We start from the raw sequence: 27,030 nt of genomic DNA, 5'->3' as shown, positions 1-27,030 counted from the left end.
TTCAATTTATATAATCGCAGTAAGTTTTTGTTGTGCTACAGTTTTTTCAAAGGATACTTTTGTCTCTAAAATCATGAGTAATAATATGGTTTATGGTTAGGCGTCTTAAAAATACAGATATAGAAAAATGCCTCTTGGTTAACATATCATAAATAATACCTCAGGTGATTGCTAAGATTGGTTTGTAACTGTAGTTCTGATTGTGCTTGCAGCAAAGTTTGCAATAAGTTGTTCATCTAGCAGTGACTTTGCTTAACAGTGCTCAGCATCACTGTGTTCAGCCACGAAGGGAAGGCATCAGAACTGATCATTGTGCCAGTCTTAAAATACTGTACCATGAGTTAGCTGACTTTCTGAAGACTTGAGTTTTTTGCTTAACTAACTGAATGTAACTATCATTTGAATAGCTTTCATATGATAGGTTGCCATCTTCAGTTCTAGAGTATTTATTGTGAAGTGTGTTCAAACACTGGTCTGTAGCTGGGGTTTATTGGAGCACTCTGATCTTGCAGAAATATGCAAATGTCTCATTTTAATTGCTTGATAGATGTCGTTAAATAGGTTTATCAGTCTGGGGGGGCTTATGATACCAGGTTCCCATAGTACTTCGCACAACTGAATTGCCACAGATTTTCTGCACGTTAACCAGTGTTTGTTAGTATACTAATAAGGAGATGTATTCTTGATAGACTATCTCATGCTAATCCTTCTGTACTGTCACCTAAATCCATTGATTTTGTCAGCGTACTGTTTCAATCTCATCTGTTACAAAGTCAATTATTAAATATAACAGATGCAACATTTCATATATTCATAGTGTGTTAATTTATAGGTAAGTTTTTGTTGTTCTTTGTAGCATAACTACCACTAATCAGGGAATTTTCAGAACAGTATGTTGAATCAGCAAGGTAGAAATATGTATCTTTTTCAGACCAGTGCCTCATAATATTAATCCCCATTTATTTAGGTACTGCTTTAGAACATGACGTTCTAGACTGAAATAGCAATTTTTAATTCAATAACCACTGAAGTATCAGAATACTGAGTATGATATGAAGTTATTGAGTATGAACTGTAATTGTTGCAGTTTACAGTCATGTGAAGTTGCAGTCTCTATTTTCCTGCATTAAGGTTCTCAACTAGCCTACCCTAGTAAGTACCCCTTGATCATGTTACAGTAATAATTGGGCTAAAATGGTAGATTGTTCTTCTGAGTGTAAATGGGGGAATTTTTCAACATGGCTATTGTTATTTTATGTTTCTCACTTTGTTGAGCCCAAGAAGAAGTTTGAGGAAGAACAAAGCATGACTTGATTGTAACATAGCATAACCAAAAGGCAGTTGTCACTTTTTTGTCACAACCAAGCGGGGGCTTGGAAAGGTGCGAAAATCTAGCCTTTGAACAAAACAAAACGAAAAAACAGAATTTGCAGCATAAAGTATGAGTACTTGATTTGCTACTCATTAATATACAGGTTAAGATCATAAATGAGTTCTAGCAAAGCATTTGATGCAATTTTTGAAAAGTAATTTTTTTATTAAGAATTAACTAGAAGTTCAAACCATGGGGTTTTTATTTCCTTTTAGCTATTCCACAGCCAGAAGAAAATGAGCTACATGCCTACTATTTAAAATGCTTAGAGAATATAGTGCAGCTTCTTGATTGTTAATCATCATCAGATAATGATTTATATTGAAAGTGGACAGCTTACTCAGTGATAAATTTGAAGGAAACACTTCTAATTCATGGATCTGTAGCAGCAGCATATATGCAATGGAGGAAGTTTATGAAGCCTTTGAGGAAGAAGTTCATCACTTTGAACCAAAGAAATCGCACTAAACGCAGTAATGTAATCCCAGTGGCAAATCATAATGGTGCTATGTATAGTATGTACACAGAAGAAGGAATGTACAGATGAAAAGGATGTGAAAAATCAGTAATTTTCCTAAATTATGCATTGAAATTGTAAAGTATTCATATTGCTGTTTTGCATCTTAATAAAGAGGTTTTTAGTTGAAATCAGCATTTGTTGTCAGTGGATTGTCATTTGTAATGTTGTACATGTGCACAATACATACTGTGGTTCAAGAAATGAAAATTTGGCAGTCGTATGTTATACCTATTAGGTATAGAACAGTAAGGTGTGTTTTATTTTCAACAGTTTTCAGTTCAAACTGTTGCTTTTTCTTTTTTATTTAAGATGCTAACAGTTGAAAAAGATCTCTCAATTGCTGGTATTTACAGGTGACAGTTATGTTAATATAGCAGTTTATTTGGGATGGGAGGTATGTGTTATCAGTTCTAGTTATGTTACAACGTTGTAGAAAATACTTGAGACATAATCTGTTGGTTTGCAATTTATAAGCACTTCAAATATTTTCCCTAAGGAAAAAAACAGTCTGATATCCAGGCCTGTGTTATCTTTGAACTGCTACTATATAACTATTGTCATAAGCTTTCTAGTAATCTGTTCTGAATGAGTTTGAAAGAAAAACACATTGATGCCTGAACACATGACAGTTTTGCTAAACGTGCTTCTGAAACATTCTAGCAGGGTGTTTCCATTTCCTTCAACACCTAAAGTTTTTTATTTTCTGTCAGGGGCAGCTTAAAGGGAGCAAATAGAAAGCACAACTTTGATAACATCTCTAATAGGGTTGTACCAAGGTCATGTCTACCTGCAATTAGTCTTTCTAACCAGTTACTGGAAGTATATTCCACCGATAGAGGGGATTTTGTTTATTTGATTTGTGATGCTTATAAATAACTTGAAATACTTGAATAACGTGTGACTTGAAATTATTCAGCTGACATAAGCATGACACTTAGAGTGGCTGGATTAAATCATTACTAGAAATGTAATTATCAGCTAACCTTCCGCTCCTCCACCTAACAAAAAGCAGCACCAGAGCCTGATTCATTCCCACTTGATACATTGCATAATTATTGTAACTTGCAAAGCATTTGTTAAGTGCTGTCATGCTCATCCCATAGTATTGCAGAGCTATAAGCTGCAGGGCAAGGGAACACTCAGCAGACAGGTCTGCGTGGGCTTTGGGTGTGTGTGTGTCTCTTCCCCTTGGAATAGCAAGTGCCAAGTCTCTGTTCAGAGACTTATGTTTCAGCATACTTGACTGACCCCAATGATTTCTCTCATAAATCAGGTTACTGGTCAAAACTCAGATTGTTTGCCAGTTTGCTTTCTTTTTTAGAGACACAAAGAATGAAAGTACTTAATGCCAAATTAAGTCTAATGGATGTAACCATTCAACACTCTTTCAAAGTGTAGAAGTACACATGAACCTAGTGAGGTGAAATAGGTCTGCATTAGTTGAATGGCCTCATTAAATATAAGTACAATAAAATAACAAAAGAACCGGATGCTTGCTGTATATAAAACATTTCAATTTTACTGAGCTGTACAAGTTCTTGAAGGAATTATTCATATTGAAAAATCCAGATAAATTATGAATACACTTGCTGTTGCAGTAAGCCTTAGTGCAAGTGCTCTGTTTATCCCAAAATGAGCATAGATGTAACCACTATTTTCTCAGTGTTTTACAACATTTTATAATTTTGGGAAGCACCTGCAGCAATGGCAGAAGTAAATACTTCTGATTTGATTTTCCTGAGCAGCAACACCAAACAATTTTTAGCTTCAAAGGGCATGTACTGTATTCACATTGTGCACATTCTTCACAGAATACTTAAAAATTTACTCCTTCAAGATTAAGGAAAAACAAATTCATTCATTTATTTATTTAAAAATCAGCATTCCCTTTGTTTTTTCCCTCAAAAATCAGGGATGTACAGTGGCTGCATCCTGAATTCCTGCGTGTTAATAAAATGGATTATAAAACATAAATGAGACTACAATTTCTGTTCACTGGCATTTAGACTAGCTCAGTTAGTCTCACAATAACTTTTAGTCTTCATAGCTTTCATGAAAGAAAATATTGAGACCTCATTCACAGTTAAACTTAATTTCGGAATTTTGGAGATGTATCTATTTCCAAGGATGTGATATTTATCATGTTTGGGTTTTCAAAGAAAATTAAATCCTAAAATACCTTCAAATTTTAAGAGCTGTAAAATAATTTCTTATCCTACCGGGGAAAGTGCAGTTGAAGCGGAGATGGATTCACTGAGTAGACTACAGAATTTAAAAAGTAATATTCAGCATGTATCTAATGTCTCTAAATAAAAGGCATGGCCATGCAAGCTAAAGTCTCTTGAGAATACTTATCCAAGAGAACACAATTACCATTTGCACTAACTGCAAATACATCATGCTCTTACTGGGTTGCTTTGTCTTTTATGAGAAGTTTATAATCAAGAAAGAAGTTACTGTAAATTCAGAAGAGGCTTGTACATAAAATCCACTAGAATTGAGGCTTTCAGACTTTCAAGATTGATGTGTCATCTATTGCACGTTCAAAACTTTCAAAGAAATGATTTTTGCTCGAGTGGTAAAAAAAATGTGGATTAAACTCAAATCATTTAGTTTTGATTGTGTGTGTTTTCATCCAAATAGAGACATTAAGTAATGACTTGCTGATGAAGTTTTCAGAGCTTTGAGTAATAGGTTTTCAAGCCTACTTGAAAATTTTCAGAAGATTTTCTTTGAGTAAGGCACATTTTTTTGCTTTTCCAGCAATTTGGAACTATGGATTCTCCTCACTCAATCCTAGTAACTACACAGCCCCTGGTGGAATTTCTTATTGGTTCCTCTCCACATCAAACTTGGAATTACAGCACTTACAGGCTTCTAGCTTCAGTGGAATGATGGAGCAATATTGGCCAGACTGGGGAGGGAAAGTTTCCGTACTGAGCATTTCAGGTTTCTCCTGGTTGGAAAAAAAAAAAAAAAAAAAAGGAAAAAATGATCCCTTCAAACCTCAGTCCTTTATACCTCATCTTTTGGCTCCTGTGCTACACCGTAGAAGATGCAAGTTCTTAATTCATTACCTTCTCTTTCTTTTTTCATGATTACCTAACCTCAGTCATCAATTCTGTGTGGCCTCTGGGCATTCCCAAGAGCTGGTTAGTCTCCTTGTTGTGTAATCCACAAAGGTTTGGCCCCATGGATGAGGTTGGTCTGTGTCCTCTGGCTCAGTGCCAGCTACTCTTGAGCATGTCTTATTTTTATAGCTGTGTACAGCATTTAGGTGCTGTAGGGATTTTACAATTCAGTTTGCTATTCAGCTGCATCTTCCCACTGCCAAGCCAATCTCAGCCACCACACATTTTAGAGAAAAATAAAACCAAACCCAAAGATGATGTGAAAGCTGTTCCCTTTTTCACTGGAAGAGATTCTCGCAGCACTTGCTTTCCGAAATCCAAAAGGGAGCGTGTCAGTCTGCATTTGATTTACAGCAAATGTACATGCTTAGATTCTCATGTACTCATGCTTCATAAACGTCTGGACCGATGTTGAATGATCAATCCAGATGTTATGTCCTCATTCCAGCTTCCTGATCACTTGCCAATGGGATTATGAGGTTTTAAGCTTTTAGATCCTGATCCTTGGTGTTTAGCATGTGTGGGCAAGTCTTTGCTGAACAGAAATGTAATTTTAATGGAAATCAAGCCATGTGTGATTTCTGTATATGATTCTATAATTTTTATTCAAAATGGAAATGTTGGGAGACAGTTGGAATTAAATGTGTTTGTAATAAATATGTGATCGAGCTCTTTAGAACAAAAAATTAACTTGTTTCCACAAAATTTTTGCATTTCCTTTCCACTTCAGCTGAAAATACAAATAATCTACTTTATAAAGGAATCTCAGTAGTCTCATAAAGATTTTAAATTAATATATATATTAATGGTTATTATTTTTTATATATGTCTAAAATGTATTTTTTCAGAGAATTCTAATAAAGTTTTATTAACTTCAGTGCTATTGTTTTTCTGCTTTTATTGTCTCTCTTTTCCTTTGTTGTGGATTACTGACATGCCCTTATCTACCTTTTAGATGCAGTAATGTAAAATCTTCTGGCCAGTGATTCTATCAAATACACAAATCTTGAATTCATTTGGCATTTCTAATTCTTCTTAATGTGAACAATTATGCCACCTATATGTTCAGCCATTATTATCAAACTAGTCTGAAATAGAATATTTTATAAAATTAAACCAAGACTCAAACACATTTCAATAATTCTTGCTGTTCTATTGAAAAGTACATGCATTATTTCAGGTTTTTATTGCTCTTTATTTTTTCTAAGCAGCATCTGTTGTTTCTTCTCCTTTTCCCAACTTAAGACCAACATTCATGTGATTTTACTGAAATCCCAGAGGGTAACAGTAATTCCTGCTACCAAATGCAACTGATGATTTTCAAAGCACAAGCAATGCATACAAGCCTGTTGGTATTTCTAACCTGTCAGAAAGATGCCCTCCAACTTAAGAGAATGTGCTTTTCACTGTAAAAAGCTGAAAGCTTTGGTAACCTTGCTTCCTTCACTTGCAAATCCAGTAAGTAATTATCAAAATAAATAGTTATGACAGTTACTAGAAGCAAAAAATAGTTTCTTAATGCTAAATTATGCATATTAACAATGGTGTGATGTTTTAAGTACTTTACCCAAATGTATCACACACGCAGTGCTTTAAACCTGCAAGCAAGATCTATTTGTATTAGAATACTTGTTTAATAAGCATTTTGTAGCAAACAAAAGATTTCCAAATGTGGAATCTGATGTAGCTGGTTAGAAATACTCTTCTATTATCTCATGTCTGGTATTTTGTTTACTTGGATGTTGTGTGGCTTTACAGGATATTCTGGAAAAAAAAAACAAAGCAAACTACGTTCAGGACTAAGATAAGCAATATCCTTAAAACTCCATAACTGTTTCACAGTAAAGTTATGCTAGGAGAGAACCAGCCTAAGCCATGTATGGCTGAGATCACAAGCCATGAGGACATAGCATTGAACATGACTTCCAAGACAGGACTGACTGCTTTCACCTGCATCTCTTGAAAAGACACACTGGTCAAAGGCTACCGATTCACTCTATTTAGAGCAGGAGAGCTCTGACTGAATGCAGGTTCTGACTTCAATGATGAGAAAGAAAAACTGCAACCAAGTTCCAAATTGTTGCATCTCTCTGAAAATCAGGGAAAAACTGGTTTAGGGGTGCCTTAAATATTCTTGGTCCACTGCTGATAAGGCTAGGTAGAAGCTGATTGTTATTCCCTTTGATTTGTCAACCATTTTAGTGCAATACTGGTGCAGTTGGACAGAATTTTTGGAGAAGATGGAAAAAGGTCAAGAAATTCTGCTGAGCTTCTTTTCACAATTAATGCTGGCCAAGTCGCGTCTGCTTTCAGAAGAATCGCTCCATACAGATTCTCACTGTTAGTATCGAAGCCGATACTCTGTCTTGAGAAGCCTGAAGTTAACAACCCCGAATCATGCATATTATATGACTGCTTTCTGTTGAGTAATGTCTAGCTTACAGTTACAGTTTAAATGACATTTCAGAAGAAACACTGCTAGTAGATTGAAAGTCTGAAGCATTTAAAGCCATTAGAAAACAGGCTGTCAATCCCCAGTGCTTCATGTAGATAATACAAGATTTTGTTTACTAGAATAAGTAACTTGCAGTTTTTCACTGGTGTTGCCTATCTTTCTTTAGAAAGCTTCCTATTTAAGAATATTTTCAGAAGGCTGATCTGAGGCTGAAAAACATATGATCAATTGCCTTTTAATCCAAATATTTTCAATTCTCACTCCTTCAATAACCCTAAGTAACAGTGCAGTGCCTCATGGCACGCAGCAGAAGAGGAGAGTGTTTGACCTCGCTACCTGTGAGCCGGTACCTTACACATACTGGGAGTTAAAAGATCACCTGTGTCCTTGGTTTAGATCTTGCAAAAACTGTTTTGAGAGAATACAGGTGTCAATGTTTCGGTAGGCAGAGAAAGACGCATTCTCAACTGAAGCAACAGCAACCAGCATACTAGCATCAGAATAGCAGTATTCATCACATAATTCAAATTTAGAGTGTTGCAGAAACGCTCAAAGTGCTTCTGCTTCAAAAGCGGATTTCACCAAATCAAGAAGGGGAAAATTGTCCTTCCTCTTGGTTTTCATTGCAGTACTCCCTGTAATAGACGATTTGCAGAGGGCCATTTTCCCATCACTATGGCAGCTGGAGTGTGACTCAGTCTTCAGCCAGAGTTCTTCATGCCCAGCAGGAGATTTTTTCAGAAAGGTGTCTTCCAGAGTTGAATAACAGCCCCTGAATAAAAACTTTTAAGTTGCTTCTAATTAAAGCTACTTTATCTGAATTTCAGAGCCTTCCTGAACCTGGAATTTGGTGAATCCCGAGACTATGTGTCTTTGCGAATTGATACTGTGCACCTTGAAAGTTTTTTGTAAATGGCAAATAACCCTGAAGCATAAAGGGCTCTCACAAGCTTCTGCTGCAGGTAGAAGCAATGTCATTGGAATTCACAGTTTTTCTGAAACTTTTGGTGTGATTTTTAATCTCTTTGTGTAAATTAAAACATCAGCTGCTCATTAATCCACAGTTCAGGAAACTGTTCCTTAGACTGTTCCTTTGGTGTAGTTGCTTCATGCCTGCAAGATGCACGGCTTCCAGCATTAAAAATAAGTTTTAAAAGAAATATTAAATTCACCTGCATGCTGGTTTCTGACCTAATAAAGATGCTACACTTGAGTGAAAAATCTTGCATTGCCTGAAATTGCTCTGCAATAATTTAAGGTTTGCAAAGCATCCCTCATAAATGTGTATTAATACACAAGAAGGAGTGGAGCCATTTGACAGGAGGTTGCCAGAAACCCTCCCTGTGCAGCACCCACGCAGCAGCCAAACCAACAAGAAGTAGTTGAAAGTGAGTGGTGATGCTTAGTGTTAAACTAATGAGGCTTCTGAAAGTCTTTCCTTACTATTTTCTGCATTTAACATATATAGGAGAAAAACTCTCTGCTCACATCGGGTGTTGACAGTAATATACCATTGCATTATTTATATTTATTGCACTTATCATGCACCGACAGGGCAACCTCCCCTCCAATCTGAATAAAGCAACTATTTTTTTTTACAGTTTTAAATGGTAATATGACTGAGGCTAGAGTCGCAAAAATGAATATTGTTAATAAAGCTGGCTTTCTTAGTGACAGGAAGTTTGCGTCCTGTAAGAATAAAATATTGTAGCACAGCAATGGATTGTAAAGATTTATATTCATCTATTTGAATTATTCAGAGTCTCTATATGGTTAAACATACAGTTTAGTATTGTGGGTTTTTTCCAGTATGCTTTTAAAAACATTTTATGATAGAAAAATTATCATGTGGAAAAAAAAATTGTTATAGATCTAACAATAATTGATTTTAAGAAGCAAAAGACCATAAAAATCAATAGAGAAATCTAATTTTAGGTGATGTTGGATTAGTTTCCAGAAGGGGAAACATTATTGCACAGACAAATTCACTAGAGAATATAGCAAGAATTGAGGTCAAAATGTAATCACCCAGAGTGTAGCTCTTCAGGGTGGATTATTTTACTCTCCCTCTGAACTGGAACATCTCTTAATGTTAATAAATCTCCTTTATGCTGGGAGTGCATTTGCAATATTGTATCAGAATAAAGATCCTTAACAGCCTACACACTTTTTTCATATGACTTTAAAATATTCTGTGCTTTCTCCCCAACATGCTGTCATAGCTTTATTTTCAGTTATAGACAAAATGGCCAACTGGAAATAGTGGTAGATGGCAAATGCAAAAACCAAAGGTTCTTAAAAAAGTGAAAGAGACAAAAAATTTAGCTTAATATGTAAAATAGCCTGATCTTGTAGTAAACAAGTTTAAAAGACCACAGCTGTAATAAACACTTGTGAAAACAGCAGCTGTCTGTGCCATCATAGTTTCAATTTCATTTATTTGATCTTTATTTTCCTCTTTTTTTCTTTTTTTTCTTTTCCGTTTGTGCTTAGAAATGACCTATTTTAGATGTTGGAACTTGTTGATCTGAAGGTCCTTTCCAACCCTGACTATCTTATGATTCTATGACTCTATGCTTTCAATTACTGCGGTTCAAGAAACTTTTGTTGAACCTTTCTGTATGAATTGCAGTTAAAGCACTTAACAATAAGTCAACAGATTTTGTGCAACAGCTTCAATGTTGGATGTTTTTATGCCAACATAGTTACAGTACTTTAATGTGCTTTTTTTTTTAATACTGGTGCAACAATATTATTAGTGACTCTTTTGCAAATACCGTACATAAAGTTGACTTCCATGTGTGCATTCACCTTCTTATGTGTGAATGAATCAGTAGGTGACGAATAAATAGAATTTTTTGTTGGTACAAATGCACCTATGCAAGGATGATGACATACTCGAACCGTTGGCAGTGTAAAGGTACAAGCTGCTTGAACAGCAAAGTCCTTGGACTTTTCCATTGAAAATAGAGTATACCACAAACTACTTTGCCTGTTCTATATTTCTTCCCCTTAAAATGTTCCCATTCTGCCATTTTCCTATTCTGTGATTGTAACTGTTTTCAGTTTCAGTTAGAACTGAAAATCATTTCTTCTGATTTCACAGGGACTAGCACAGATTGTTTTAGAGTTACAGATAGTCTGATGCTGACCAGCAGAGAGTGAAATGGTGCCCAAGTTCACTATCAGCTTCTGTCATGGGCAAGAAGTCCCCCCACAACAGACATAAAACCTATGTTTTGATGAAGTCACTGGAAATGCTTGACTTGGTCACTAACAATGCTAAACACAAGTTTTGTTTTGTTTCATTTTGTTTCATTTAATTTCCTGGGGTTTTCATTGTATATATGAGTATAGCAAACATGACAGCCTTTTTCAAAAGCAGCAGAAGGTCATGTAAGTGTCAGAAATTTCTGTTAGCAGAAGTAATTAACAGTGTCAAAATCTTTTCAGCAAAGAAAACTGAGAACTGTTTAAGATGCTTTTGATGTTACTCATCCTACACGAAGAATGGCTAATGTCAGAATGACAGGAAATCTGTACCTTTGTTCTCAGAAGAACTTATTGACCATTTGATAAATTAAGTCAGCTGCCACATTCTGTATATTATTATATACAGAATATGAATTATATAGTTTGGTAAGCAATAGGTTTTTACATCATTCTTAAATGAAAGGAGGATGCATATGTGCTCATCTCAGGCTTGCTTAGTAGAAAATACAGTTGATTCATTTGTGGAAAAACAAAGCCCATTGAGACTGGAACATAATATCCAGGAAATATCTTTTACTGTCATCTACAAGAGAAGCAACAAAAAAGCACACAACTCTCTCAATCCCAGGAATCCAGGGACAAAACACAGCTGTAAGAATACAGGGGATCTTTCATTTTATGCTTTTCAAAGGAATCAAACAGTACTAATGCTATATAGTCATGTTTCCCATTGCAAAATACCTGTAGTTTGCAATGAATACAAATGCTACTGCAAGAAATCTGGTAGATGCAATTTTGACCTTGGAGCTCTTGGTCCGGGCTATTAGCTTGAATAACCCAAACCCTGAAGTTTTGTGTTTGACAGTCTAACCTGTGCATGATGATCATTCTCCCATTAGATCATTAAGAATGAACTGCCTGCAAAACAAACATCTCTGATTATTTCTGATCAGCCTAAATAGGTCAGACAGCTGTTTGAAACTATCCTAGCAAGGTTTACCTGGGATTATCTATTTAAATTCCTGTCTATCTAATGCACTAAATTATTCTGGTAAACCTTTGAACACTTGCACGTCATAAACTCGGATTGCTACAATTTAAAAAAAAATAAAAATCTCTTTCATATTAACAAAAACAAACAAAGAAGTCCATTAAAAATAGAAAGATATAATTGTAGGAAAAAAAATATCTGCAATTCTTAACTTTGTATATTTCAAAATGAGTTATACTTCAAACTGGCAGGGACTTTACACATGATTTCAACTAAAAGAAATTGAACCCAACCATAAAATTAGAAGCATAATACTTTTAATTGATAACAGCATCAATCTGTTAGGATAGTTATATTAGGATAGTTGATAAGCCTCTTTTGAGCAGATATGTTACTTTTAATTTCATGATTCCTATAGAACACAGACATAATTTAAAAAAAAATAAAAACTGTCAGAGTTCAATGCCTCTTTTTATGAGCACATTAATGAAACAGAAGATCTATGCCAGCACAATAACTCAATTAAAAAAATAAATCCTTATAAAATAACTTGTGATGATTCTGCAGTGAAAGTTCAGAAGCCCTATACATGTAATTAAACTTTCAGGTTCTTAGAAAGCTGTGAACATGGTTACAGGCTAAATTTTGGTAAAATAACGAAAAATCTCTGATATTCCTTCTTGAACTGAAGTGTCTAATTGAGAATATGACTCACTGCTGTTTTATGTCTGTATAAATATCATTGATTTCTTTGGAACTACATTACCATAAACCAGATGTAGAATGTTGCAGTGTATCTGGCAGGAGTTTAGGGTACAATTATGCTATTTCTACTAAAACAAATGGTTGTAGCAGATATTCCTTGGTTCCACTACTCGACAGTTGACTAGGATGCCTTTCTTGAAAAAGCTCTACTGTTTTGTTGGGCTTTGCCTAAGCAAATGAACTGCAAAATAACGACATGCTCAAGAAGCATCTGTTCTAGATTTTACTAGGAAAGGGATTTTTACTTGAGGAATTGCTATGTATCAGTATATGGGGGTGTAAATGCAAAAAGATACCCAAATTAACGCCAAACCCAACAGATTATCTGAGTTCATTAAAATAAAATAGAATTCTAAATTTTTCTTTAGACTTTGTTGATTCTTTAATTCCATGTGTAAGGATTTTGTATGAGGTAGTTTCTCTGTCCTCCCTAATCCCCTCTTGAAAGCAATTTCCCCTCTAGAGTGAAGAGAGTTTAGTTAATTATTCATTCAAAAGTATACTAGAAAATGTTGGGGAGTTTATTTGTTTCTGTTTTTAATATATTTATTAAGTAAGTAGGGAAGTACTTGTAGGGGAAGATGATGTTTGTTTCTTCTGAAGTATGCTCCTTTTGAGGGGCAGTTTGAGTAGGGTTGGTACCTCTTCCAACATTTTAAACCAGTCAAAGGACAAAAAGAGGAAAAGAAATAAATTTTGTTGCATTTGTGCCATGTGCATCTGGAAATCTGACTGCAACCCTTTCTATGTAAAGGCCCACTAAGCCAGCACATAGGAATTACTGCTGCTTTCCCTGAAGCTACTGTACCAATGTAAAACCTTGGTGTACTTGGCTGAGTTTCTTCAGAGCACAATGCCCGAGAACAAGACAACTCTTTAAAAAGTCAGATCTCCAGACTAAATAAAAGAGTTTGAAAATACATTTTCCCCAGAAGCCTGTGTCCTCATAGGAACAGGTGTGTCCCCCACTTCTGCTGTGAAGCCTCTGCACTGTGCCTGGGTGAGTAGCCCAGTCCAAGCCTATAAGGCAGCCTGACACTGAGTCCATGGGTCTTGTCTGCTCTGGGATCCCATCTCACCTGTTCCTGACTCCTCCAGTCAGTACCCACATGGCAAGTACACGGCATCCTCCCCTATCTTCATCTTGATGCCTGTTGGGATCTGTACCCAGCTCATCTCAGCACCAGGGCAGGGGAGAGGCTGGCAGCCCAGCACCACCAGCAGTTTCCATCTCCGTTGCACAATGGCACGCACCTCCTTTTTTAAAACAGAAAAAACAATATTCAGAGCTCATAAAACTAGAAATAGCTATCAAAGCAAACAGTTACCTGGTTTTCTGCTTTATTAATCACCACTATTAACTCCGGAATATTTGGGTTTGATGTTTGAGGTGGTGTCCTTTGGTTTTGGCTTTCTCTCTTTTCTTTTGTGTTTAGGGAGAGATTTTAGATAGCCTTGTCTCATTGAGCTGATCTTATAGGAAAGAGAAGTGCATTATCAGAAAATGATTAACTGTCACTTTGCTGTTACCAAGCTTTTTCCCCATAAAGGGGTACAAAAAGGGCTTAAGAAAAAGAAGATGCACAAGATAACTTTGTTTGCTAGAAAGGTAGGTTGTGTCAGGTCCTGAATGCATCAACAAAAAAGGTTAAAAGATGCCAATGTGAAAAATGCATTGTTTTCTCTCCTTGTGTTTCTCCTTGGATGTTGAAGGCTATTTTGAAAGTCATAAGCTTCTTTGCCATATGAAAGTTACAGATTTTTCTTGGAGACATACCTGCACTTGCAACATTCTATAATTAAGGATAGCCTCAAGCTTAAATGAACCACCTCTGCAGGAAGCTTTCACATCCAGGCTCTATTTGAAGGTATGGTTTAGGAAACAGTTCTATATGCCTCTGCCAGCAAAAGAAAAAATTCAGCAACATTCATTTCCTTAAACTGACTTCTAGTGTTTTTTTGGTTGGTTTTTGTTTTTGTTTTTTTTTTTTTGAACATCATGATGGACATAAAAAGTAGGGTTGAGCCAGGAAAAGGATAATTCAGGAAAAATAATAGGTGTATGAGAATGGCTGTGCTCTGAAACAGAAAGGTCCATTTCCTGTCCCAGTAATGGATTTGTGTGGGAACCTTGAAGCATTTCGGCTTTCATTTTTCTTCTATCAAAATGAAACTTTGAGGTTTCTGCAAATAATATCACTTTTTGGAAACTAATAAAATCAGAGACAGGAAGCCAGGAACTAAACTGATAGAAACAAACACATTATTACATTCTTAGACACACAAATGTAATTTACTACTGTCATTTGAAAATTAATTTTTTTCATGTTTTCTACTGCTGTCTTCCATGTTATTACTGGATGAAAATGAATAGATTAATTATCAACAAAATCTGAATAGAAATCCAGTACTACCTTCTTACTGTAAAGGTAAAACAATTTATAAAATATTTTTAAGGACATTTTTGATACCTTTTTAACCTAATAAGTGGCAGACATTTACAGCCAAGATCACTGAACAAAAAATATTTAAATAGAAGAAAAAACTGTTTTGTTCCATCTTCTATAATATATATTTTTTTTTGTTAACTTTTTTGTTCTATTTTCCACTTTTGTTTTATTCAGATGGACAGAGGAGTACTTTGAATGGGTACTTTAAGGATTTCCCCCTCACAGGCAGACATGCAAACTTCACTGAAGTTCAACAAGTCTTCACAGGTGGACTCTTCTGCTACGAACACGTCAAAAGAACATTACTTAAACAGTGAACTTAAAAAAACCCACAAACCTTGTTATCTCCTGCCAAACGCATTTCACTTGACAGGTGGCAGCAGTACTGCTTGTGGCATTCCAAATTTCTTCAGCAGTGGTGTTTCTTCCACTGCCTAAATCAGACCTTTATACCGCTAGTACATCTCACCACTGGCTTACTCTGTCACTAAACATAGCTTTCTATATTCTAATGGCATCCATTACTCATGAATAATCTCCCTGAAAAAAACTGAAAATACCCTTCCTGAATCTCAGCATTTAGTCTTATCTTGCCTTCGTATTACAACTGTGTTTTTTTATCACTAGCAGTCTTTAACTTCCTGACCCACTTAGGTGTTATGTTAGGATGAATATCCAGTTAGTAATCCAGTGCCAAAAATGTAAATAATTTTCCAGTTCCAGAAATGTAGAATCATGGTCCTTTATCTAAAGATTTCTGAATACATATCCTCTTGCAATGATTGATTTTTTTGGGTTGAAGCATTTTATTATAGAACTATAATTTATATAACATAGACTCTTGGAGGCCAGTGTGTTTAACAATAAAAAATTATTGAGAAATTTGAGTATGTAGATTAGATTTTATTTTCTTTTCTAGATTTGGGAAAGCCTCTTAGATTTATTTTTTTCCTCTCTGAATCATCTTTACCAATATATGCCTAAAGTGCAATTGTATTGAATTCACAACTTTTTTTTTCTCTTTGAAGGAGGGAAAGAATGTGTTAGAGAGAAAAGATGGTGTTAACATCTTGGAGGTTAATGAATGCATACTGAAGAATGCTATCCATTATGTTACTGAATCAAGCATGAATCTAATTTTGGGGACTTTACTGCTTCTGTTACCTTAGGTGCAGAATGCAAAAAAACAATATTACTTGTTACTGAACCGTTTTGGTTAACCTGGCTTCTACATGGTTAATGTTCAGAGATGCTCATACCAAGTGCAAAAGAGCTAAAACCTCCTTCCTCCCAGCCCATTTATCTTCACTGAAAGTAAAGGGTTTTTTTTTGTCCTAATCATTTTCCAGTTAGTCACGTTTGTATATGAAGAAGTGGTACCTGGAGTGGTCTCCTTTTTAGCTGTTCCTGCTTCACTGCACTGCCGCAGTCATGGCCTTTTTTGTTCTTGTGGTAACAGCAATCTGGAAGTATATTTTCTACTCTTTCCGCAGTATTGCTACATGCCTATCTATTAAATCTTAAATACTAATGAATCATCAAAAAAGGTATTAACATATTGTGCTGGCCCTGTATGTAAGTCTTTTTCTTCATACTTTTATAGCAATTTCCATTAAAAAAACTCATTACAGAGATTATTGTGACATGCTTTGAAACAGTGGCACTCATTACATATTAGCTATGTACTGGAGTTTGGGAAATTAATGCACCAGGAAATGAAATGACTCACCCAGGGTCACCAAAGATGCATGTTCAAGTCATGATTAAAATCCAAGCTGTAGACCTCCATTGTGTTTGCTGCACAATCTTTCTCTTTCTAGCTTTTTATTTGTTTATTTATTTATTTATTTTAACCACATCCTACAATTGTACATTCAGCTGGAAAAATCTCACCGTGCTGCATTTGGTCTCAAACTCTAATTGGCATTTAGCCAACAATTAGTTAAATGCAGCTTGGTTTTGAGCCTTCCCTTCGTTTGCATTGGAATTCAAAGGATGGAGAGAAAGTGGAGTTACTGGGAAAGAAGAGCCAGACTGAGAAAGGTAGGGAAAGGCTGGGAAAGGTAGGCAGAGATCCAGACACGCAGAGCCCAAGGAGCTGCTCAGGTGATGGAGTGACCATGAGATGTGCAGCTGCTGTTGTTTCTTATCCACAGATGATCAGAGATATGCAGATTTTCTAGCCTCTCAGTACCAGGGAGGAGAGGGAGAAACAGAGGTTAAAGGTAAGGGAGGTACAAGGAGCATCTGGAAAGGAGGGAGCTGCATGGTGGACCTTTCCTTACACTACCTGCTCTTACAGGTCCACAGCCCAGGACGGTAGATTGGAGATGGTGGGTATTTTTCTTTTTACTGGTTGTGTCTTCTGTGAAAATATGACATTTTAAGTGTGCGCCTTTTTCAAAATGACACCAGTAGAGTCAATGTCTGCAGTGCCTACAGCTTTCTAATTTGTGACTTGCAGGTGCGTTGCCTGGGTGTCTAAAGGAAACCTGCATTGCAGTCTTTAGAGGGAGATGCAGGAACACTCCAGTTACAGGCTGCTTTTTTTTTAGCAGGTATGACAAGGAACCCTGTTCTTGGGGTTAGGTGACCAAGAATCCCTGACATTTGTAGTAACTGTGCCTGCTGTACAGAACATAAAATTCTTTAGACATTAACATATTAACATTGATACTTAGTCATCATGTAGGGTTGGGCATTAATTTCTTAACTTCTGTTTTTCTTTTAATGCCAGATAGAGAGAAACAATCATGAAATTCAGAGTAGCAAAATTGTAATTTATATATATTAATGGGTGAAATATAATTTTAAGGAAATTTGTCTTCATTTCTGAGACTCCCTGGGTAGTTCATCTTGCGTTTAATTAAAGAAAACAGATGTGTAAAAAGTTTCATTTTTAATGTTAATAGTAAAAATACCCCATATATGTTTATCTTTTTCATTCCACTTTAGATTTTGTGCAACACCACTCATCTGTAAACTACTATATACATATGCAGTATGACATAAAGAATAATATTTCAAGCTAGCGAGATAGATTGTCTTTTTGATTCTTTTGCAAATGCAGTTTGAGAATAGCTAGCTACCGAGGCTGCAGATTTAAACCATAAATCTGGAACCAATTTAAATCATTTCTGAAACTGTACAGATCCTCTGTTCTGTAGTGGGTTTAAAGACTGTGATGCCACACACCATCCAGGAACTGGACCCCTTTGACTCACAAGATCTTTTATCTTCCAATACAAAATCTGCAGTTCAGTTAATAAAGCTTCCCATTTCCTGCTTTTCTTATCAATAATACTTCTGTTTCTTTAGGCAGGCTAAATGTAGGGTAATCTTTTGATCTGCTTGAGAAGATAACTTTGTAATGCAAATAAAACAAGCCTCATTCTCCAACTCAGTTCTCTTCTATTTCAATTTTTACACTCAGCATCAGATAGGTTACTGACTGTCTAGGTATATGTACTTTGTAAATCCAGATTTTAGTTTTGCTGGGATAATATCAATTGGTCAATTGAAATTTAAGTAATTCCCAATTTTAGAAAATGAGAAGTTGCTTGAAAGCAGCTTGTTGTGTTGTAGGACTTCTTTATTAATCCTCAAAACTTGTGCTGCTGTGAAGTTCTAGTACTTGCAGAAATTCTCATAATATTGAAATAAAAACAATACATAGATGAAGAGACAAGGTCATTAGAAATTTTCATGAGGAGTCATTTTTATTAAATATTATTTAGAAGACTAAACTCAGCTTTCTAGGAAAAGATTTTGCATATAATTTGTTTTGTTTTTTTTTTAAAGAAGTTCTGATCTATGAGTAACATACCTGGTGAATTCAAAGAATAAAACTTCTTCATAAAACAAACAAAAAAATCTGGTTGAGGGGGAATACATTACCTACAATGAATGCAATTACCTACAGCTGAGACCATGATTTCTCATACAAGGAAAATTAGGAAGTAAAAATGGAAAATCATGAAGGATAAAAAAGTTATTACCTCTTCACATTGAACCTCAGATCTCCTCCCTTCCAAGGAGAGGCCATCCAGAAGAATAAAACTAATAAAATACTTGAATTGTTAGTGAAAATCGTTCTAGATAACAGGAATACAAGGATCATGTCAGCTTAAAAGATTGTGGAAAGTAGCCTTTACTTTCTTTTTCCCTAAATTTTAACAAAAGACACATTATTATTAATGTATTTATATATTTCTGAGAGTACATCAGGCTCTCATTCATGTAGTACATCCTCTTGAGTTAAAAACTGATATAGAGTCCAGTTTTTTATTACTTCACTGTTTCGTGGATTCTGTGTTTATTGATAAGGTAGAGTAGAAATATGCGCAACCACAACAATGGAGAATTACAGATCTAACTAGGAAGCATCAATATGAAATTATTGCAAACAGTAAAAATATTGTATTATCCTAAAACATGCATAGATTAATACTGAAAAATACACTCAGATTTTGTTTTCCAGACAGGTTGTTGCATTGTCGAAGATGTTTTAAACAGATCTAATGCTAAGTCCTGCACAAGTTTGTGCAGGTTATTACTCACCTCAAATATTCATTTCTGTTGTCAGCTTTAGTGCAAATTACATTTCTTTTTTATTTTAAAATGTAACCAGTTCATTCAAGCTTAGTTTTGCCTTCAAATCAATCATGTTCCAATTTTAAGCAGCTCCATAAGACTTAGGTTAGGTTTCTTTCCTAAGAAAAATACACAAAAAATGTAAGTGTGGCTTGTTTTGACAAATTTCAACATGAGTCACAAATATTCAGGATTCTTACACCTTTGAAAAAGAATTTTCAAGCTGCATAATTTTGATCCCAAAATACTATCTCATGACAAGTTATCAAAAATAAATTCTCAGTCCTGAAGACACTACTTTTTATAACTAGTCACAGAATGATGACCTCTTATGTATAGGAAGTGTCTTATCTTCTCTTTAGATTGTATACTCCCTTAATAATAGATAAATATTTAACTGCAGTGTCAGAAAAATTGAGAAATTCTGTTGGTTTTGGATACATGGTATGAAAGAATTCTGTTTGCTTCTGTTGATGAAACCTGAAGATCTGGGCTTTATCAGTTGTCATAGTACTCATGCATAATGCTAAAAAATCTTTAGTAATGAAAACTTTACTCTGAGACGGATTTTGATAGGAATCTAGACTCTGATGCAACTGCACTGAGGCCTCGAACCTAGTGTTTCTTAGAATGTGAAAGTAAAAGGCATATGATGTTTTGTTTATTTCAAAAGAAAACTATCCATTTTACATGAAGGGCACATGGTGCACAGAGATATGCATAAAACTAGGTCACACTGTAATCACTGATTCCAGTGTTTTTTGAGATGGACCATGCAGCTATCATTACTGCTGGTCTCCAGCTCTGTGGAAGTAAGGCTGCTTTCTTATTTCTAGTTAACAGCTTTCCTTTTTTTATGACATCATGACAGATATAATTGCAACTCACAAATGTGTTACTGTGTAGTTCAAGCAAATTTTAACTATTCAATGATATTCAGAAGTTAGAAGTAATAATGATTTCTAGGGTTTGATATTTTTTTTTAGAGAAAATATTCTGCAGAATTTGTCTTGTAGTGCTGCCAAAGTTGTTTCTGAGTTATTCTATAATTTCAATTTTCAATTATGTTAATTCTGAAATGGAATTTCTATGTGTGCTTTAACCAGCGTGAAAGGAAAATTTGCAGATTCAACTGTAAAACTTACTGTGAAGGTGAAACTGCAATGCATATACCCAAAAAAAGCCACGAAAAGCCAGGCATCCTGGATGAAACAATGTAACTCATAAAGAAAATATAGCTGTCTTTCACCCAATCTATGGTATACATATTGAAGACAAATACAACTGCAGAATTCCCTTTGAAAATGTTTCCAGTGAAGACAAGTCCTTGTCCTTCATCAAGAGCACTTTGAAGAATGTTGGTATACACTTTCGCTCCATCGTAACTTACCCAGATGGTATTTGGGAAAAAGTAATACAAATTGTTCTGCCAGGTAAGTAAATCTCTCATTTTTTAAAAAAATTCTGATATATGCAAAGCAGAAAGCCATGCCAATTTAGGAAGTGTCTCGTATTGTAATTTTTCTTTTTAATTATATAGCATGCAGAAATGGAATAATCCATGGAAAAGAACAAGAACAACAGAAAAGAATTATATTACTTTGACAAAATGTAATTTTAAGAGAAGCGGAAAATTAAGAAGGGGAAATTACGTTGACAAGAAGTTACAGCAGCAATGATTTACATGACAGACTTTAGATACTAATGGTCAATGTAACGGTGATATTTCCATTGGGCCAAGTTTCTCATATCAGTTCAACAGCTATAGGATCTCTTCAGAGGATGAAATTGCAACTACCCATGAAATTACAGGGATGAATTTTGTAACCCATGAACCATATTTTAATCTTTGTGTTGTATGGTGAGGGAATTCCTGGTCTGAAACTAGGGCTGCTTTTTTTCTTGAAGCTTTTCTGTATGTGCTTGTTCAGGAACAAAATTACTATTTAGGAATGGTGTGGCATCAAAAGGGAGAGAAGTAGGGAAGTTTAAGAAGAAAAAGGAGACTTTTTTAAAAATGGAAAAGGGAAGAGGGAAACAAAAAGATTCAACTACGTCAGTGTAAATTCTGTGTAGCTGTCCATATCCAAAGGCTTTGTAATTACCTGATCACTCATCCAACTTAATCTCTTTTCCAGCTCTATGAGTAAGAGGAGAAAGAACCCTTTTTTAGTATTTTCCCATGTGTGCCTATCACCATTGGTCAACTGGCAACTCTAATGCAAATAATGAAGCTTCTCTGACAGCAGACAAGTCCTTAGAAGATCGTTATGTACATGTGATAGAATAGTTTTCAAAAGATAACCGGTTCTGTGTATTGGTTTATTGATTTGGTGTTGTGAGTGTAGAAAGAATTTGTTCCTCTTTTCCATGCTCCAAAGTGAAAATAAACCTCATTCAATATTTTATTGTATTTCCCAGATAGGGAAGAATGAGTTTAAATACAGACTAACTTCCTATCATTTCAAAGTCCAGAAGATAAAAGTAACAGCCCTTTCCTAGCCTGATCCTTCTGAGACTTCATCTCAAACCTGTTTTAACTACAATTCTATCATTTCAATGTTACAAAGAAACAGCGAACCTGACTCCTGTAGGACATACCTGAACTTCAAAAATCCAACAAAGATTGTTTCTGCCTGCACCACTAAGTTTTTGAAATTTGATTTTAGCCAGTACATTTGTTGATGGCACAGATGAAATAGGAATCCCACTCTATCTTCCTGTCTCTGCTAGCATTTTATTAGTAAACTACTGCTCATCAAATCAGAAATTGAGCCCTGATTCTGAAAAATATTATTCTGTCTCCCTGGATTGTTTAGTTAGGTAAGATAGCTTGGAATTTTAAAGATTTCCCTCTGTGGGGCACATCAGCATAGCCATACAATTCGCAGTCATTCACACGTAAAAGGGAATGTCCTGCTAGTGAAAGAGCTGATCAAGGTCCTTCAGAGTAGGACACTGCAGTCCAGGTCAGAGTGTCTCAACTGTGACCCTTTAGCGGCATCTCGGCATGCTTGCTTCACTCTGGTGTCTTTTTTATTATATAAGGACTAATGTTACTGAAGTAGTGTCTCCTTAGTTTCTTTTCCTCTGCCAGTCCATTTATGCGCTGTATTGTTGCAAGTGTAGGTATTAGAAACATACATTTTGGTTGCATTCAGATAAGCTAAGATCTGAAAATTCAGGTTGCTGATTACAAAAAGGAGCAAGCAAAGGCAAAACAAATCCCTTATTTGATTCAGTCCATCCTGAGTTCTGGAAGTGCTGAGCCCTTAGTTACAGAGGATTCACTTTCTGTAAAATACTAAAAGTTAAGTGCAGTAGAGATCTGCAAGTTTATTAAGTCCTTTTCCTGGCCAAGGCAGTACTGATCTCAGCTATTTGTTCTTGAATTTACAGGCTAGGGTTAATCTGAAACAATGCAAGAAACAAGGCAGTCACTTTCCTGTGGGATGTTGACCTTCAGTCCAACACCTGTATTAGACAACCCACTTACAGATTTCAGCACAGTGTATACCACGCAAAGAGAGATCAGTTACCAAAAGTATGGTTTTTAAAACAATACTGTGGGATTCAGTATTCTCAGTAGATGGGATTTCTGTCTTGGTTTGAGCACACTTAAAACAGAAACATAAACCAACATCAGGCACACCCTCCACCCCCCCTTTTTTCAAGTATATCAATTTAATCCTGCTACAGAGGGAGATAACAATGCTGAAGGAAATTTAATCCTTTTCCATTAAATGAATCACAGTTTTTGAGAACAATCCTATTAAGATCTCAATAGATGCCTATAAACATGTTTTTTATAAACACTGATCCAAAAAGAATGAAGTGTACCGTCAGCGAAGATAAAATATTACAACTTCAATCTACATTGCAAATTAAATATGCGACAGTAGTACAGTAGTGTCACTAGATCCAGCAACTCAAGTGTTAACAAGCCTGAAACTATATGATCAATCAATTAAAAAAATTTGGGGTCATAGGAAGAGAAGAAAGAAGAAATTTGAGTATTTGAAAGAAAGAAGTCAGGTATTTGAGAAGCAGTAAGCACTTATTATTAATATTTCAACAACATTCCTATTTATTTCCCTTTATAGCAAAGATGTCTTTATAAAGAAAAAGTCCATTCTGGTTACAGTCTTTCATATATGATTAAAGATGCTATCAAGTGATTTGCGGTGTATGAGGTGGTAAAATAATACTGAAGAGACGCTATTTAGGACTCTGCTCCTGGCTTAGTTGTCTGGTTGGTGATCAAAAGCTCAGCCCCCCCATGGGCTGGGTGGGGTGAAGATGATTCTTTTTCTAGCAGGGACAAAAGTAAAAAAAAACAAACCATACTTAATCTTGGAAAGACAATGGTTGAGCTGTCAAAAGAATCTGAGATCCCAAGAGAAAGAGAAGGTTATAGAGGTCTTTTCTTGATGTACTATCCTAGCACCACTGGAAGATGGAAGACCTTGGAATTGGTGATAAATCACCACTTATATAAAATTTTTGATGGAATTATTGTGGTGATTTTGTTGTTGTTGTTTTAACTAGTTGTGGGCTCTGTATCAGAATACATAATAAAAATGGTTTTTGTTATTTTTGCTTTAAATTTTGGATAAAGATTTCCTACAACATCTATGAAATAGGTGAGAAAGAACTCCTTCAGACAGCACACCATTATCCATGCTTCCTTTATTGGCAGTTACTGAAACATACTGACAGAAAAGCAATAATACTCAGGATATCATATTGGAAACTTCACATGCAACTTCAGGATAGTCTTACAAGTGGATGCAGTGCTGAAATTGCGTGCCATAATTGCAAAGAGCTCGAGAGTATGTTCTGGCACTGTTATACATGAGCATATTGGCAAGGAATAGTCTAGCTATCCCACAGGAAGGTACTTGCCAGCTGGGTGAATCTGTTGCTTCTTTTTCTTCCTGTAATGTGAGCATACACCCAACAGTGTTCAGAACAGAATTCAGGGGGAATTTTGAGTCACAAATACTCCCGCACTAAGCAAACAAAACTCATACTTTCAGAGAAAACTTGTACATTTTTTATAAGACATGAAGATGTAGGAATAGCTTTATTTCACCTTTATTTCTCATTCATAAACAGCTTAAGTATGATCTGTAGTTTCTTATATAGAGTGCTTAGAAATTATATCTGAAGACTGATTTTGCATGCAGTATGAAAGCGAGGAGAAGAGACAGAAGTCACTACTAATAGAGGAAACATTAGGTTTGGAGACATCATGCAGAAATTGATCATCAAAAAGATGTTATTTTATACACTTGCTGCCTCGAAGAGAAGGCATTTGAAGCTGCAGGTGTTGTAATTTTACTTTCAAATGAAAGAGCATTGAGAGAGCAGTGTACTCCATCAGTCCATTGGGCAGGAGTGCATGGAGGTGCATGTTTAATTGTCACCCCAGGTGGCCACTCAAAACAGAGTACTCAGCTGTGTCATTTTGCCATTTGCTATCCATGTACCTAACCAGCAGCAAAGCAGCAGCAGGAACTCTGCTACTTTCTTTTGTTTTGAATTATAAACTTTTACAAAGAAATGTATACAGAGAAAGGATACGTTTCCAGTCTCTAGCACTTTAGAATGGCTATTGGAATCACCATTATTTACAAAGGAATTGGAAGAGGTATTGGCAAAATTCCTTTTTCTTCACACTATATCCTCTGTCTTTTTCTAGTTTGCCCAGATCTTTGTTTACCTATAGCCAACTGAGTCATAGATCCATTTGTTTATTTTGATCATTTTCCAGACCTGTCTTCAGTTTTGTATTCTTTGCCTGTAATGGTAATCTTGCCCTTTTCTGGCTTGCCCTTATGAAAGTATGAGGCATTTCTTTGTTGGCTGCAGTTCAGTGAAATACTTTGCACGTTACCAGACCACTGTCTTAATGCCTCCCACATACCTGCAAGTTATAATCTGAGTCATTCTGATTTAAGAAGTCCTGATACGTACATCTGGCTTTGTGGGCTTCACACATCCTCCCAGATTACTTGGCCTTATTAATAGTTAGTTCTCTAGCTTGCATTGCATTAAAATGTAGCAATCCCTGGATTAGGAGGCGTTGCTTCCATTGAAATGTATAATTAAAACATTATTTTATATTTAACAGAATCAGTGATGATTGAGTGTAGGCAAAAACTGTCTTAGAAGCAAAGTAAATTAGCTTTGTGATGCAGAACTCAATCAGTTGAAGTTAGATCAGCAATCCTAAAATACATGATAGACAAATTTACATTGTAAATTTAACTTAAAATATAGAATGTAATAAACATCATTAGAGAGATCGAAAAATGATATTGTTCTACTCCTATAGACTATGTCTTTGTTAAACATCTAGATGGAAAGTCAAAAGTCTTCAGCCATGAAAAATCATATGATATATATGACCTGTTTATTTGAAAGCTGGCCTTTATGGCAGAGCACTGCTGTGTGCTTATTTACATAAAGAATAGGTGTAGTTAAAATTACCTGAAATATTTTTGTCCTGCATTTGTTTATTTGTCTTTCAAGACTATTGAATTCTAACATGAATTTCTGTATATTTTGAAACTTACGTTTATTTTTTTCAGGCATTTTATTTCTGTTAAGTGTTAAAATTAATACTAGTTTGATTTAAAAATTCCCTTGCTATGCTTGGAATAGAATGAGAAATATACTTTTGATCCTTATACACCTTTTACACCCATTATATGAATTATGGAGAGTTGCATAATTGGCTGTGGGGGTGCAGCTGTTATATGATTGGAAATTTTCTTTCTTTTTCTTTTTTTAATTCATGAGTAAATTTGTGTTTCTGTCAATCAGTGACAATGGACCATTTGCTCAGGGGATATATTTTGCTAGCAACTCTGAACAAGAATGAAAGTTCATTAATAGAGTATTTAAATGCCAGATGTACCATGAAGTACTCCCGTATTTTAAATAGAGTGATCAACCTCTTCTGTGATAGCAGAGACAGAGCTTTTCTATTCTTAGCTAGTGTGATGATATCCATGCCACTCAGCACTTACTTCTATATTAATATTCTTCTGCCTGCCAAAAGCAGCACGTTGCCTAGAGTTTTTTCAAGTCCCTATTCACCTGAAATAGCTTGCTTTCTATTTATCTCTGTCTCAATTTAGAATGTGATTCATAGGTCTAACAGTGAAAAATTATCAACCCTTTAAAGCACATGGAAACAAGAACTAATCCTAAGGGATCTTCATTCTTTGGCTGTTAGACACTGAGCTCCCCAGAGCAAGTATACTCTCTATTTTATACAGTATCAACCACATTGTCAGCACCTAATTAGAAAGGAAGAAGATATAGGCAAGTGAAAATGCCTTCGTCACAACTCTGCTGTGATTATTGACCTGTTAAATGCTGCTTTTCTTACTTTTTATCTTCTGTGATGAACTAAGGATTACATGCCCCTTTGGTATAACAGACCAGGGGAAAAAAAAAGCCAAACCCAAACCAGCTGTGTTGGGAGTAGAGTAGGTATCTCCTTTTCCTTTCTGAAGGAAAAGCTTAG

General features: G+C 35.5%; 2 protein-coding genes across 3 annotated transcripts in view; both read left to right on the top strand.

Moving 5' to 3' along the window:
- Positions 1–1,962, top strand: part of RTTN (rotatin) — an 86,370-nt gene extending 84,408 nt beyond the window's left edge. For both annotated transcript variants that reach the window (XM_061448886.1, XM_061448885.1), the window contains exon 49: positions 1,588–1,962. In XM_061448886.1, the coding sequence (XP_061304870.1) occupies positions 1,588–1,670 (83 nt within the window). In that variant the 3' untranslated portion in view covers positions 1,671–1,962. The remainder of the gene's footprint in view (positions 1–1,587) is intronic.
- Positions 1,963–18,889: 16,927 nt separating this feature from the next.
- CD226 (CD226 molecule) overlaps positions 18,890–27,030 on the top strand; it is a 29,047-nt gene continuing 20,906 nt past the window's right edge. The window contains 2 exon segments of the mRNA XM_061448138.1: positions 18,890–20,701; positions 20,703–20,923. Coding sequence (XP_061304122.1) covers positions 20,580–20,701; positions 20,703–20,923 — 343 coding nt within the window. The 5' untranslated portion in view covers positions 18,890–20,579.

The sequence above is a fragment of the Pezoporus flaviventris genome, unplaced genomic scaffold (assembly GCF_033815535.1).
Source record: "Pezoporus flaviventris isolate CSIRO_AGI_PZ_B2104156 unplaced genomic scaffold, CSIRO_AGI_Pfla_v1 ptg000007l, whole genome shotgun sequence".
NCBI classification, from domain to species: domain Eukaryota; kingdom Metazoa; phylum Chordata; class Aves; order Psittaciformes; family Psittacidae; genus Pezoporus; species Pezoporus flaviventris.
This window is presented reverse-complemented; position numbering and strand designations above follow the sequence as displayed.